The sequence below is a fragment of the Pygocentrus nattereri genome, chromosome 7 (assembly GCF_015220715.1).
Source record: "Pygocentrus nattereri isolate fPygNat1 chromosome 7, fPygNat1.pri, whole genome shotgun sequence".
Taxonomy (NCBI): Eukaryota; Metazoa; Chordata; class Actinopteri; order Characiformes; family Serrasalmidae; genus Pygocentrus; species Pygocentrus nattereri.
In genome coordinates this window covers 32,403,477-32,417,503 of record NC_051217.1, presented here as the reverse complement: position 1 = coordinate 32,417,503, position 14,027 = coordinate 32,403,477, and the positions used below count along the sequence as shown (strand labels likewise).

Below are 14,027 nucleotides of genomic sequence, written 5' to 3'. Positions count from 1 at the left end.
ATGCAGTCAGGCCAATTGGACATGCTAAATTGCCCCTAGGTGTGAGTGTGTGAGGGGCTGTCTGTGTCTGTCTGTCTGACGGAGAAGCGGCTTAGAAAATGGATGGATGGATGGATGGATAGTTTTTTATTTTTTCTAGATTTCTTCTTTAAAAACTACTATGCTTTAAATGAGCTGTTTTAAATTGAAATACTTCACTTAACCTGAGCTGAAATTAGCCTGCTATGCTCACATCATTCAAAGACTCTTACTCAAACACTCTGCCCCCAGGAAGAAATACACAGCTGATAACATCAATCACACAATGTGAGTTTAAGCCATTTCAGGACAGATTTGTTACAGGATTGGATTGATTTTTTTTTTTTTTTTTTGCTCCGACATCCAACCTTTTTTTTTTTTTTTTTAGCTGATCTCAGTCCAGTACTGATACCTGGTATCATATGCGTGACATCTTTAATTATACTCAACGAAAAAGCTGGCAAAATCTTTTTTATTAAAGTTTTATTTCAGGCTGTTGTACTGCTCTGTCCGTTGACCCTCTGTTCTTCATGTTAAATAAGATTTTGCCTTATTCATTCATTTAAATGATGTTTATCTAATATTTGAAAGATGTTTGTGATGGTGACAGTTTTGGTGGTCTAACACGTCTTTCATGGTTGTTTTCTCTATATATTCCTGTTTTATGACTGCACTTCCTTTGCATTTCCTTATGCAAGTGGATTACTTTCCTCAGAAACGTTTCCTACTTGACAATGTAAAAAATAAAGGGTGGTCTCTGACTTTTGCACAGTACTGTGTGTGTGACACTGTCCGGTCATTGCAGAACAACAAACATGTCTGTCTGAGGGGCTACATCAAATGGGGAATGTGTGAAGTTAGTGACATAATGGAACAGCAGCTGCTGCCAGCTCCCATACAGGCTGCCTCCTGTGGAGTACTTCAGAGCTTTCACTCACACACATTTACTTCTCTTTACTTATTCATTCATAACGATGTGCAGTGAAAATCTCACTCCTTTACTTTCCCTCTGAGCAACACAAAGCCTCTCAGTAAAACCAAAGCTTTACAGCAGCTCTTTGAAAGGATGAGTGAGAGAGAGCTTTTAGTGAATGAGTTCGTCTGACTGGGACGCCGATTAAAAAAAAACAGGACAAACTCCTTGACACACTTCTCTGCTGACCTGTAAAACATGTCTCCGAGGTGTTTGTTTGCATGGTTGGCTCCTGTGTTGTTTTTTTATTTGTTTATATAGGTTATTAGAGGTTACTCACTATTGAAAATAGGGATGCACAGTGTAATCAAAATCGTATTAAAATATGATATTAATATAAAAGCTATTCGCTTAAAAAATATCAGAATTTGAATTATTTTGGCAGTGTTTAGGTGAATCAGAGTTACCAGGCTAAATTGTCTGCATTGTGTTCATTTTTGTGCATTTTAACACTGTTTAGTCTCAATTTCTATATTTTATGAACATTTATGCATCAGCAGATAATTACAGTATGAAAAATATCAGATGTTGGCATCGGTCCACAATGCCCATATCAGTGCAACCTTAATACAAAACGTACTTATTTGAGGTGATTTTCTTTATCAGTGTGTGTGTTGGCCAAATGAGGAATTTCCTGTTTGGGTTGTCATTTGTGGTTTAGTAGGTTCTGCAAATAGATCAATAAAACATTAATTATGTATGTCTGGGACAATGAGGCAACAGAAAACATTCATAGAGCAATAAAAACCCAACATAAGGAAGTAGGGGTAAAGTTGTGTGTGTGTGTTTGAGAGAGAGAGAGAAAGCATGTGTGTGTTTGTGCTCGAGTCAGGTCAATCACCATCTGGATTCTGATAGCAGTGCAATTACTTCTTCGTTCTGAGTGCACACTTCTGCACACACTCTCTGTGAAGTAATTCTAATAAGGTCAGATTTAAATTAAAGCATGTATTTTGAAAGCTGTCACAAATACTCTGTAATAAGCAGACATAAACACATACTGATTAGGCATGGAATGTATGACAGTATATTATTGTATCTTGATCAATTATAATCACAATACATGTCTGAACTTATCGTGGATATAGTCTGGACTTGAAAAACTAACTAACTAGGTTTTATTATAAGAAGAGCTATAAGAAGAGTCGGATTGGATTTAGTTCAACACAGTATGTGAAATCTTGAATAAAAATGATTGTAATCATGGTTTTTGGTAAACTTTTTAAGATGTGTCGCTTCCTGACGATATTTGTTTGTTCCAACTTATCAAACTCACATTACTTAAACTCACATTACTTATTACTTATAAACATACTGAAACTATATATTGTGTACCATAAAAATTTGTCAAGTGCTGTTATATTGTATTTTTCACCCACCCCTAATAGTGATGGTATTGTGTTTTCTGTGTTTGTGTGTAGATTGATGAGCTATATGAAGCGTATTGTATGCAGCGGCGACTGCGGGACGGAGCCAATAAGATGGTGAAAGCCTACACAGCATCTCCTGGCAGCCGTGAGGCTCGAGAGAGTCTGTCCGAGGCCAACAAGGGTTTCAAAGAGTACACTGAGGTAAAAGAAAATGAGGACTGAATATAGTATGTGTGGAGTATTTAGCAGAAATGGGTAGGCAGTGTGAGGTGTTACAGCATGCATATTAATATTTGGGGTTTTTTGGATACCAGGTTTGTGAGACGATACACACTGCAAATCACAAAAAGGATTAGATTTTATGCTACAAAGAGTTTGTTTTATCAGACCTACTCACACAAACTCAAAGTTTCCAGCGTTCTGTTAAAGGGCAGTTCCTGCATAGTTCAGTGTTAAACAAAGTCATTCAGCGTAGTTATGTATGTAGCCATTTTGCTTATCATGCAGAATGACCAGAGAACTCACACATTCTGTATTTTATGTGTTGTTATTGATAATAAAATAATAACATTAATACATTTAAATCAGTGTATTTAGTAATTAGTTAATCATTTTTCCTTACAACACCTGTTGTTCCAAATTGAGAGTTGGTAGTGAGGTCTGATTTTGTCGGTCAGTCAAACTGTCCCAGTGTTCCATCATGTCATGAATGAGTCACACACTGACACCCTACAATTGTCATTCTGGAGTGTGGGAGTGTCAGTGTTGTGTTTTGCTCTGACAAAGTTAGTGGATGAGTGGACAAAAATGGGCAGGAACAACCTAAAGAAGCTGTAATCTTTACCGAAGGTGTAATCTTTACCTAAAAGGATCGCTGCGATCATTAAAGGACTGCATTTTTCTTACATTTACTGTTTTTTCTCCTCGAGATCCCAAGAGCATCTTGTATAATGTTTTCAGTCTTATATGCCTTTAAATTTAGTATACAGTTCATCACCGTGCTCTGTGAAGGCCTAAACATTATTAAAAGTAGCTAATGATGCTGCCTCAATGTTAAAATATCTGTCTGTGAATGTGACATTGTCTGTGAATTAAATAAAAGCTAGTGGGGTTAACTTAGTTATCTTGATTTTAGGCAGGTGAGCCAGTGAACTATGTGAAACAGCTACAGAGTTATGAATAGCTATATAGATAATCGGTTTGATTAGTTTTGACAGCTTTTGCACGGTGATGTCAGTGATCTTATTGCTCAAACACTAAGTAATTAAACAGTGTTATGTCACTTGGCTTACAAACAGTAAAATTTTTTCAGTTCCGTTTTCTGACAACTGTTCTCACGTTAATCCATAAGGTGTTAGGGTTAGGGTTAGTGCCTTTATGTGAAACAGACAAATAGCTGGATATAAGTAAATGTTTTTGATTTTGTGACTGTAGCACAGCATGTGCTTCCTTGGGCTCAAGGAGGACACTGGAGGCAGGATTCTGAGCTGCAGCAGCCATTCTCTTTATTTCCACACAACATAAGCACAAAACAAACCAAACAGTTTGCTGGCCACTTTTCAGTGGCTTCAGCTAGCCAGCTAGACTTTTCAGTCCTTCTACTCAGTGGAACTTTTCAGCTCTGCTGTCCTTAGCTGCTGCTCGTCCCTCCTCTCTCTGTTCCCTCTCAGCCCTTTTTAAAGGTGCTCAAGCTGCCCGCCAGATGAGAATCAGCTGGCTCTCATTAAGGGCAGCGTGAGCACCAGAGCCAAGAGGGAACGAGAGTTCGCCGCTCCGCCTTCCTGTTACCGCCTCCAGCTGCTCAGCCGCCTGGGTTCGAATGTAGCGGCTTCACTGCGTAGCTCCTTCCTCCGGTGCCTCTTGTGCCTCCTCCTCCTGCTGCCACTCCCGTCCGTAGGGGGAGCGTGGTCTCTGCACTCTGCCCCGTCCGTACTCGCAGCTCTCTCCCTGGTGTCCTCACCGAAGTGCATCATGGCTGAGTGTTGTCTTTCTCGACCATCATCATCAGGGCCCGGGTGGCAGTCGCATGCCACAGTGACATGACAAAAACTGTGAATTATATATGGCATGAAGGGTACATTTTGAAACATTAACATGCAGCGTTAAACACTGTTTTGAAAAGTGAGGAAAAATCAGTCAAATCAATTTTCATGATATGGGCTCTATAAGGCAACTGATTGCTTAACCAAGTATTCGAGAAGAAATTATACATATAATTTTTTCGTGGACAGCATATACTTGAGTGATAACAATGCCTCTACGATGTCACATGTTGGATGTGACTGAGGTTATAGTCATTAGTGTGGTAGATGTGGCAGATAATCATAATCAAATTAAGCTGTGTTCTCTGATCTGGCTGTAGTTTCATTAAAATATGAATTTTCACTTCCATGTGTTGTTAACATGTTCGCTCTCTCTCTGTTTCTTCTGTTTTCTTTGTCTTTCTCCCTCCTTTCTCGGCCTGGGGTGTCACGTGCATCCCTTTTTTCCCTCTCTTTTCTTCTCTGAATGGATCTGTAGAGCATGTGCATGATGGAGAGTGAGCTGGAAAACCAGCTCGGGGAGTTCCACGTGAAAATGAAAGGTATGACAGAGATTTAAGGTGTTTTTTTCATTCTCTCTTCAGGACTCATTTCAAGTGTCCAACAGAATAGTAGCTGCTCATTCATGTTGATAACCTGTGTAAGTGTTCTCTGTTATGATATGTGGTCAGTTTATTCCCTTACACTTTGGAAATGACTCTCATAATTAAATGTGTACAGGTAACAAATCTGCTGACTAGTATTAGTAGTAAGTGTGCATGCATAGTGGATCTGAGCGTGTTTGTAATGGACTGATGATGAATTGTTGGTTTGAAATTATCGAATGTTTTTGAGTTATGAGAGAATTTGCTGCTGTTACAGGTCTGGCTGGTTTTGCTCGCCTCTGTGCTGGGGACCAATATGAGGTCAGTCTTTTTTTCCATTCTCTTTTTCTCTTTCTCCCTTTCTCTTTTTCCTTCTTTCATTGTTTTTTTTTCCTCCCTTTCTTTCTGTTATCTCTTTATTCTTATCTCTTTCTCTTCTCCCTTTCTTGCTCTTTTCTTGTCTTTCTTTCTCAGTTTTCTCTTTTTCACCCTTTTCCTTCTTTTGTCTTTCTTCTCTCTTGCTTCTCTGTCCATTTGTCTTATATTTTTCCTTCCTGCCTTTCTCCCCTTATCTTTCTCTTATGTCTCTCTGTCATGTTCTCTGTTGTTTTGTTGTCTACCCTGTTTGCTTTCTTTCTTTTTCTCTATTCTGTTACTCACTTTCTTGTTTTTGTTCTTTTCCTTATTTCCTCTTTTTTTGTTTTTTGCTTACTTTTCGTTTTTCTTGTATTCTCTCTGTCTCCCCCTCTTTCCTCTCTCTTCTGTGCTGTGTGCTGGTAGCTTGCTCTGCAGGAGTTATTTCTGCATGATGGCATTCGCATCATCCTTCATCAGTCTTGTGTCTCGCCTGGCAGGAGCGTGGAAGAGACAGAGAGAGAGGAACATAGGCAGTGAGATAGATGTGTTGTATTTGATTCTCAGGGTATTCCTGGCTCGTGCAGGTTTGGGTTTATGGAGGCGGAGGCTAATAGGAGAAGAGAAAGCGTCGTCAGCCCCGCCTCCAACTGATTAAAATGCACACAGTTGAGGAATGGTTGACAGGTTTATGGATGGAGTGAGTCAGCACTGCAGTATGTTTAGAGAGTGTGTGAGCTTGAGTGGAGAGAGGGAGAAAGAAGAGGGAGGAATGGGGCAGATGGAGTGATGGAGCAGAGAGTTTGGAGGCAGTTACTCTGAAGGCTGAAGCTATCGTGTCCATCTGGCATTGTGGAAAAGATGGCGCTCCCACACATACACAGATAATGCACATGTGTGAACTACTCCAGCAGCAGAGCTTTCTTACTCATTTAGAAGATGTAAGCATTAAAACTGTACATTAAAATCAGTGAATTCAGTTACAGCTTTCTGAAGGGCTCACTCAGGTGCTTCTCTCCTGAAGCTCTGTTTTTTGTTTGAGCTCCTGTGTACTGAGCACTCTGTTCTTTAGTGGTTGTCAGCTTGCTTGTGTGTGTAAAGTTATGTCTCCTGTCTGTGCTCTCCTCACAGATCTTTATGAAATACGGCAGACAGCGCTGGAAACTGAAAGGTCGGATCGAGATCAACGGCAAGCAAGTGTGGGACAGCGAGGAGATGGTGTTCCTGCCCCTCATCACTGAGTTCCTCTCTATAAAGGTACAGTCTGTCTGATGTTTAGATTTGATGAACAACTTCAAATAACAAAAACAACAAACACTTATAATCATAGTATTCCTAATAACAATTATAAGTAAATTAAAATGTAAATTAAAATTTTACTATTTACATACTGTGCCCTTTAGGAGTTATCTTTCTCCCATCTCGCTCTGTTTCTGCCTCTCTCACACACAAACACACACGCACACAAATACACTCGGAGATCACAGCCACATCTGTGTGTGAGAGATGTTAATGGTCATAACAGCTCAGTGTGAGCAGCTGGACTTTGACTTGTTTTCTCATTCAGCGGTTCCATCACCTGCAGCATATACGGGGGGGGCTCAAAAGTTCTAGAGAAAGACAGGGAGGGAAGGCAAGAGCATGGGAGATAGGAAAAGGATATTAAAAAACAGAGGGGAGGGAGAGAGGAGCCGTAGGCAAGGAATGAAGAGAATGCAGCTGATGTTTGTCAGAAGTGTTTTTAAACAGGCTGCTTAGAAAAGACGATTGCTGCAGTCCAGTACGATTGATCCCACAGGAAAGGGTAATACTGTGGGGTTTTGCAAATATAAACTCTTTCCAACTTTGATGCCTGCAACACACCCCAGCAAAGTTGGAACAGGAGCATGTTTACCACTGTGTTACATCACCTTTCTTTTTACTTTTCTTGGGAAGCCTCTGCCCATTCTTGCTCATAAAGGACTAGGCCTTTCCTGGATGATTTTTTTATACTTGATCATGATCACCTGTTTAAGATGTTTTTTAACATGTCACAGCGTATGTAGTCTTAAATTGCCCTGTCCCAGCCTTTTTGTAACACATTGTAAAGGCTTTAATTCAGTCAGTTTCAGAATAAGCATACATTTACCAAAAACAATGAAGCTGATCCGGTAAAACATCAAACTGCATAAGCATGTTATCTTTGGATTGATTTGGTTTAAATAAAGGTTAAAGTGTGGTTTGTTGTTATTTACATTTAATATACTGTCTAAACATTTTTGGAATTGGGGTTGTATCTGAAAGTCTTCGGGTCTGCCATCTAGTACCCTTATGATGCACTTCTAGAAATGCAATTTAACTGCAGACTTCAATACTCTTTGCAACTGGTGAGATGTCAACATTTAACTGATCAAAACACCTAGAATCATGGAAGCCTGGGGTGTCATTTTATGCAGCGTGCTTTGACAGTATTATGTTGATATTTTTACGACTTATACTCAGTATTTAGTAGACAATGTGACTTCTCACCCACAACTTAACTGTGCTCCCAGAACTTCAGTCCTGGCTCTTTGGTTATAATCTCTGTTTGAATTCCTCTTTAGATTCCTGCTCTAATCACAAACTGTTCTGCCAGAATTTGCTGCCCTCTCTGAATGGTGCTAGATGCTGGCAGGCTGGACAGAGTATCCAGTCACCAGACCTGGCTGTGTGATGTGCTGGTATGTGTCCCCATGAAATAAAGACTGAATAAACCTCTTTTGGTTGTCAAGGTGACGGAACTGAAGAGCTTGGCTAATCATGTGGTGGTGGGGAATGTCTTGTGTGAGACTAAAGACCTATTCGCCGCCCTGCCGCAGACCGTGGCCGTGGACATCAATGATCTAGGCACAATCAAACTCAGCCTGGAGGTCACGTGGAAGTATGTTTCCCTCGTCTTGTTAAAGGTTCCAAATAAAAACACTGATGTGAATAATAGTGACTAGTAGTACCAAATTCTTATGAGAACTACTGCTTAGGAAAATGTTTTATTTTGATGAAACTGCCTCTATTAAAAAATATGCATATATTTAAAAAGGCAAATTTGGTAAAAATTAATGAATGAAGTATGATAATGTCATAATGGGTTTACATCCAGTTAGCTCACTTTTTCTGTGCAGTATATTCAGGTACCCTACATTGTGGCTGTTGTTCATAGTCTCTATGGTCTGAATCTGTCTTTTTATTATACATGTAGTTATTTAATGTTCTAAATGTACTGATGTACAGACAAGTCTACGTTATGGAATTTGTTGCAATAACAATAACATACCCTTCATCTTCCCCTCAGTCCATTTGACAAGGACGACCAAGCCTCCACAGCCAGCACAGTGAATAAAGCTCCTACGGTGAACAAGCGTTTCTCCACCTATAACCAGAGTCCTCCAGACACGCCCTCTCTGCGTGAACAGGCCTTCTATGTGAGTGTCTTCCTCTCTGTGACTTAGCAGCTCAGATTCTGCACGCGTTCTAGTTCAACCTTCAAATTCTTCACCATTACAATTTATTTGATGCCTCAAACAAATAAGAAATCAGGTCCTTTAGGCTCCTCTCAAATGCTGAGACAGATTACTGATTTTGCCAAATTAATGATGTCAGTGTTATAATTAGAACCGTCACAATCATAAAATTTCGGCTTTAAATAATAGCAAAAACAGTAGAATTGTATTATACCATTCATTGTATGCAACCTGTAAAGTACAATCTTGAAGTGGACAAATTAACTGATTAGAAAGTCATTCAAAGCTGTTTTTTCTTGAGAATGAAAATATAAGCAGTAAAACCTTACAAGGTAAGAAAATACACAGCTGACAAATAAACAAACATTATTTGTGCTGCCCTGTACTTAGAAGTTAGAAGAGTTAAAAGTTAAAGACTTTTTGTTTGGGTGAGTTGTAGCAGACATTTTTAAAACCTGCATTTTGTCCTTACATTTTTATTTCTTTAATTGATAATACTTTACGGTTTCGCTTCTTATTGCCATTCTAGTGTGTTACATTTTAGCATATGGTAAAATCCAGTGATGGGTAAATGTACTTTTTGGAGTAGTCTTAGAGTCTTAGTGAATCCAGTTCTAGCCGTCTATTTTCACTATGCTCTCTGGGCTACAACGACTTTAGTCAGCCCCTCGGAGTTTGCCGTCCAAGCAGCGCTGGTCTCTCCTGGACGTGTTCCGGGACACGCTGGCTGAGAAGCTTTCTCAAAGCTGTAGCTGCGGTGACGTCTCCTCTGCCAGCATTGGCTCCTCTCAGTCCCACAGCCATGTAAGTGCTGCTAGCCACTAGTGTCAAGTAGATTTGTATGGCCCGAGTAGCATCTTAGCTGTCTGTAGCTAGAACTACTTATAGCTGTCAAGTAGTGCATTGGCTTTAGCAGTTTAGTTGGTTGGCTAGTCGCGTTTGGTCTATGAAGCTCTTAGAGCGCTAGAGGCCATGGTCATCAGTAGTTTGTGAAATGAAACCTTATAGAGCCTTGTAGTTGTAGGTGCCTTATACAATAAGTACAATAAGTGTTGTAGTAGCACCTTCTCGCTTTGTAGAATTGCTGTTACAGCGATACTCACACATACACAAGTGCAGACAGACATGCTATCATCTCCACATTGCGTGCAGTAAGTGTTACTGTTTTGTGAGGTGACAGAGAGGAGCTGCAGCAGAAGTTAATTAGTGGGAGCAGGCAGTGTGTTAGCTGACTGGGCCGATCGCCAGCCTCCACTCCTGAATGGAGCACTGGAAGAAGGACCACGCTAATGTCCGATGACATTGTCCATGCTTGCTCAGGCCACATCACACATTCTCTCCTCCTACTCTCTTACTTCCAATTCCTGTTACATAAAAATAATAGTGACATTGTGCACCTAATAATTTTTTTAAATCCTAATATCAATATTTTTCTCTTTCTCTTGCTGCTCTTCCTCCATTCTTGTTTCTCTCTCTCATGCTCTCACTCTCTCTATCTCTGTAGAACATGCTGAGGCGGCAGGAGGAGATGGAAAATGGGACAGCCTGGTCGAACTCCTCTGAATCCTCTGATGACTCATCCAGCCCCCAGCTCTCCCTGGGTCTACGCCACGCCCACAAGAACCTGGTCCAGCCTGAGCTTCAGACCTCCAGCCCCGCCATCGAAATCTCCTTCACTCCCCGCCAATCAACCACCTCCACGCCCATCCGCCTGACCAATCAGAAGGAGGAAGACGAAGAGGAGGAGGAACGGGAGCTAGAGAAACCCCGGGTGACCACCATCACGGTCACCACCGATGCTGCTGAAAAACACAGCATGCCAAACGGCCACGCCCGCTACTCTCGATCGCTGAGCCACATCAGTGAGAGCAGCGTGGATGCTGCATTGACAGAAAGGCCAGTCAGTGAAAGCTTGGAGCCTTCTGAGGTGTCCTCTGTGTTGGTAACTGAAGATATGATGGACTTGCCAGTTCGGGCTGAGCCATGTGTGGTCATTCCTGAGCCCCTAGAATCTGTTGGACCTAGATCCTCTATCTGCTCTGAATCTAGCTCTGAAACAGTGCTCCCTGTAGCAGAGGAGGCCTGTGACTCTGCTGCAGAATCTGAGAAGCCCACAGTACCTTCCAGGGCCAGCTCTGCCTCCTGTACTCGCAGTGAGGAAGACTCCATCTGTATATCCCCTGAAACAGAGGCCTGTTCCCAGCAGAATGACTCTGGGCTTTCCAGGACTGAGGACTTAACACAGGTCCAAGACACGCAACCTCTCCCTGCACAGGATGAAAAGCTTGTGGATAGGGCTGTGGCACAGGAAACGGTCAGTGGGCTGGAGGAGGCCCTCAATGCTCTGATTTCCTCTCTAGACGACTACAGGGGTCAGTTCCCTGAACTGCAGGTTCTGGAACAGGAGCTCAGGCTGCTGGAGGAAGCTCTAACTGTGAGTAGAATTAGAATTAACAACCATTTGTCACTGTGTTCGCACTGTGAAATTAGACCTCTGTGTTTAACCCATCCGTGCAGTGAAACACCCACATACATGCACACTAGGGGGCAGTGAGCACACTTCTCCGGAGCAGTGGGCCCAGGGAGCAACTGGGTTAGGTGCCTTGCTCAAGGGCACTTCAGTCATGGACTGTCAGCTGAGGGGATCGAACCGGCAACCTTCCAGTCACAGGGCTGGTTCCCTAACCTCCATCCCACGACTGCCTCATAATTGGATTTATGTAGTAGGACCCACTTGCTTTGTACAGTTGTTAGCCCAAATTAGAGATCCAACTGATTCAACAAGGTTTCTTAGTTAAGATGGGGGATTATGTACAAACCTCAGTCGGGAAAGACTAATTAAAGTAAGAAGCAGCGATTCATAAATTATGTTTGACTTGTATTAAATTGAAAACAGTACAAAATGCATTTGATGCTTTAACGTTATTTGTTTTGTTTTTTTGTAAATATACACAGTATGCTTTTTGAAAATTTTGGTACCTGTGGCATCTTCCAAAAAGAGTGGGTCAGGAGCATGTTTACTACTGTGTTACATCAGCTTTAATTCTAACAACACTTGATAATCATTTGGGGCCTGAAGGCACCAACAGATTCAGTCTTGAAAGATGGAATTTTTGTCATTCTTCTAGTATGATTCCACATCCATGCTGTTTTAACACATGCAGAAAGTGGCTTGCTGATGTCATGTTGCAATAAGCATGAATGTCCCTGAAAAACATTGTCCTGAAGGCAGCATTTGTTGCTTCAAAATGTGTATACATTTCACTCTTAATGGTGCCTTAACAGATGTGCAATTTACCCCTGCTATAGGCATCAGTGAGAACCAGTCGGAAATTTCACGAGCTCAAGCCAAGAGACATTAGATATATGGCTTCCACTGTGAATAGTACAGTCTTGATTTGCATTTGTGAATGCAGTGATGAACAGGGTTTTTTGATAATGGTTTGTCAGAGTATTCCTGAACCGTTGTGATATTATTTAGAAATATGTTGGTTTTTAATATAGTGCTGTCTGAGGGATCGAAGGTCACAGGTATTTAGAAGATCTGTGTCTTGTTTTTCTGACTTGGTAAAGGTCAAGATTTGGTCTAGGGCTTTTATACAATAATGTGTTATCACATTAAGGTTAATGAATACATCTACTGCTGATCGTGTGTGATCTCTGACTCCACTCTGTTTTGCTGTGGAGAAAGATGAAAGACAGTGTGAGAGTAGTCTCCTTATCTCTATTCACCCATGTCTCCAGGTCAGGCGTACCACCCTTCCTTCCACCCTGTACATATATGCATGTGGGTCCCATCAAGATTCAAGGTGTTCCTCTGCTACAATCTCTGACTCTTGATAACCATCAGCTTTTCAGACTGGAACGAGGCTTTAATGATGTTGCCCATCATTTAACATCAACTCAAATAAAAACAACAGAGGGACACGTTTTCTGTTTTTTTACATTATTCTACCACAGGCAGTTCCTGACCAGTAGGTCTTGCCACCCTAATAGGACAGTTTGAGTATTTGGAGAAAATGTGTTCATTTGATGGGTTTTGGGGGGTTTTAAAATGTTTAAAGATTATTATTTTTGTGAAAGCATTTATGGTGAGTTGTGTCTGCATGTGTATAGGGCCGAAGTCATAGTCGCTCCTCCAGCGTGAGTTTGACTGTGGAGACTGCTCTGGGAAGCTTTGATTTTCTCAACACGTCAGATCTGGAGTATGACGACGACGAGGAGGAAGATGGTGAAAGGCGGAGTGTGACAGACAGGTCAGAGCTTCAGAAATTTCTCGTCTTTGTTCTATAGTTTATGACACAGGCTACAAAAAAAGAAAGCAGTCATTGGTGACTTCCTTTCCTCGAAATGGGATCTAGGGAATTTCATTGCAGTGCACTACAGCCATCTAGTGGTCGGAGAGACAACTGCAGACTACTCATTTCCACTTTTCAAGTAAAGCATGTGACTTCTGTTCCAAACTACAAGTATTTTGATGCCCTTTTCTAATGTATGTATACAGTGGCCGTGCAGTAGCGGAGGAGTGTGTGGTAGAGGATGAAGGTTGTGTGGATCGTTGCTGGGATGCTCCCTCTGGTCCACTAAGCACTGGCTGTCTGGCTCTAGATCGCACCCTGCTGGTCCATTTGCACAGCTGCAGCTCCCAACTGTTGGTGAGTCACTTGTCTGCTCTCTTCAATCCTGCAGCCTTAATATAGTGATGGCTTCTGTCCTTTCACTTCTGGACTGCAGTCTAGTGGAAGCAAGCAGATAATAATTAGTCTGAACTGATTTTTATTTTGCAAAGACCCTGTTAATTAATATGTATGTGAACACTATAAACATTTCAAAACATACCTTTCAGTCTGCAGTCCATATAGTCCATATATGGATACTAAGCTTCATAAACAGCCTGTTTTGAATTCACTGTCATGATAATCTGTATATTTCTGTATGTCCACCTATTCAGCCTACAGCATTTTAGTCCCACCAATTCACAATGAAGTTGTGGTGACCTAGAATGCTTTTTCAATGAGGCATAATACAGCAACCAATCAGAACAGAGGTCATCTTTAGTTCTACTGATTAACAAGAGGTTGGAAGTGGTCATGTATTATGACTCTTTCTGGTACATAAGTAGACCTTAAACAAAGAAAGTAGACCTTAAACAAACAAAACAAACAAAAAACAAGCAAAACATAGGATTTGGAGTTTTAGGTCTGCCTCAG

The 14,027-nt window shown here is 41.2% G+C and overlaps 1 protein-coding gene across 7 annotated transcripts in view; it reads left to right on the top strand.

Moving 5' to 3' along the window:
- ripor1 (RHO family interacting cell polarization regulator 1) overlaps positions 1 to 14,027 on the top strand; it is an 88,362-nt gene that overhangs the window by 69,172 nt on the left and 5,163 nt on the right. For 5 of the 7 annotated variants that reach the window (XM_037540103.1, XM_037540102.1, XM_037540101.1 and 2 more), the window contains exons 7-16: positions 2,413 to 2,562; positions 4,882 to 4,945; positions 5,265 to 5,308; positions 6,473 to 6,598; positions 8,092 to 8,240; positions 8,649 to 8,778; positions 9,478 to 9,621; positions 10,322 to 11,251; positions 12,934 to 13,073; positions 13,322 to 13,472. In XM_037540103.1, coding sequence (XP_037396000.1) covers positions 2,413 to 2,562; positions 4,882 to 4,945; positions 5,265 to 5,308; positions 6,473 to 6,598; positions 8,092 to 8,240; positions 8,649 to 8,778; positions 9,478 to 9,621; positions 10,322 to 11,251; positions 12,934 to 13,073; positions 13,322 to 13,472 — 2,028 coding nt within the window. The remainder of the gene's footprint in view (positions 1 to 2,412; positions 2,563 to 4,881; positions 4,946 to 5,264; positions 5,309 to 6,472; positions 6,599 to 8,091; positions 8,241 to 8,648; positions 8,779 to 9,477; positions 9,622 to 10,321; positions 11,252 to 12,933; positions 13,074 to 13,321; positions 13,473 to 14,027) is intronic. The other 2 variants (XM_037540104.1, XM_017704195.2) reach the window with 1 other exon arrangement.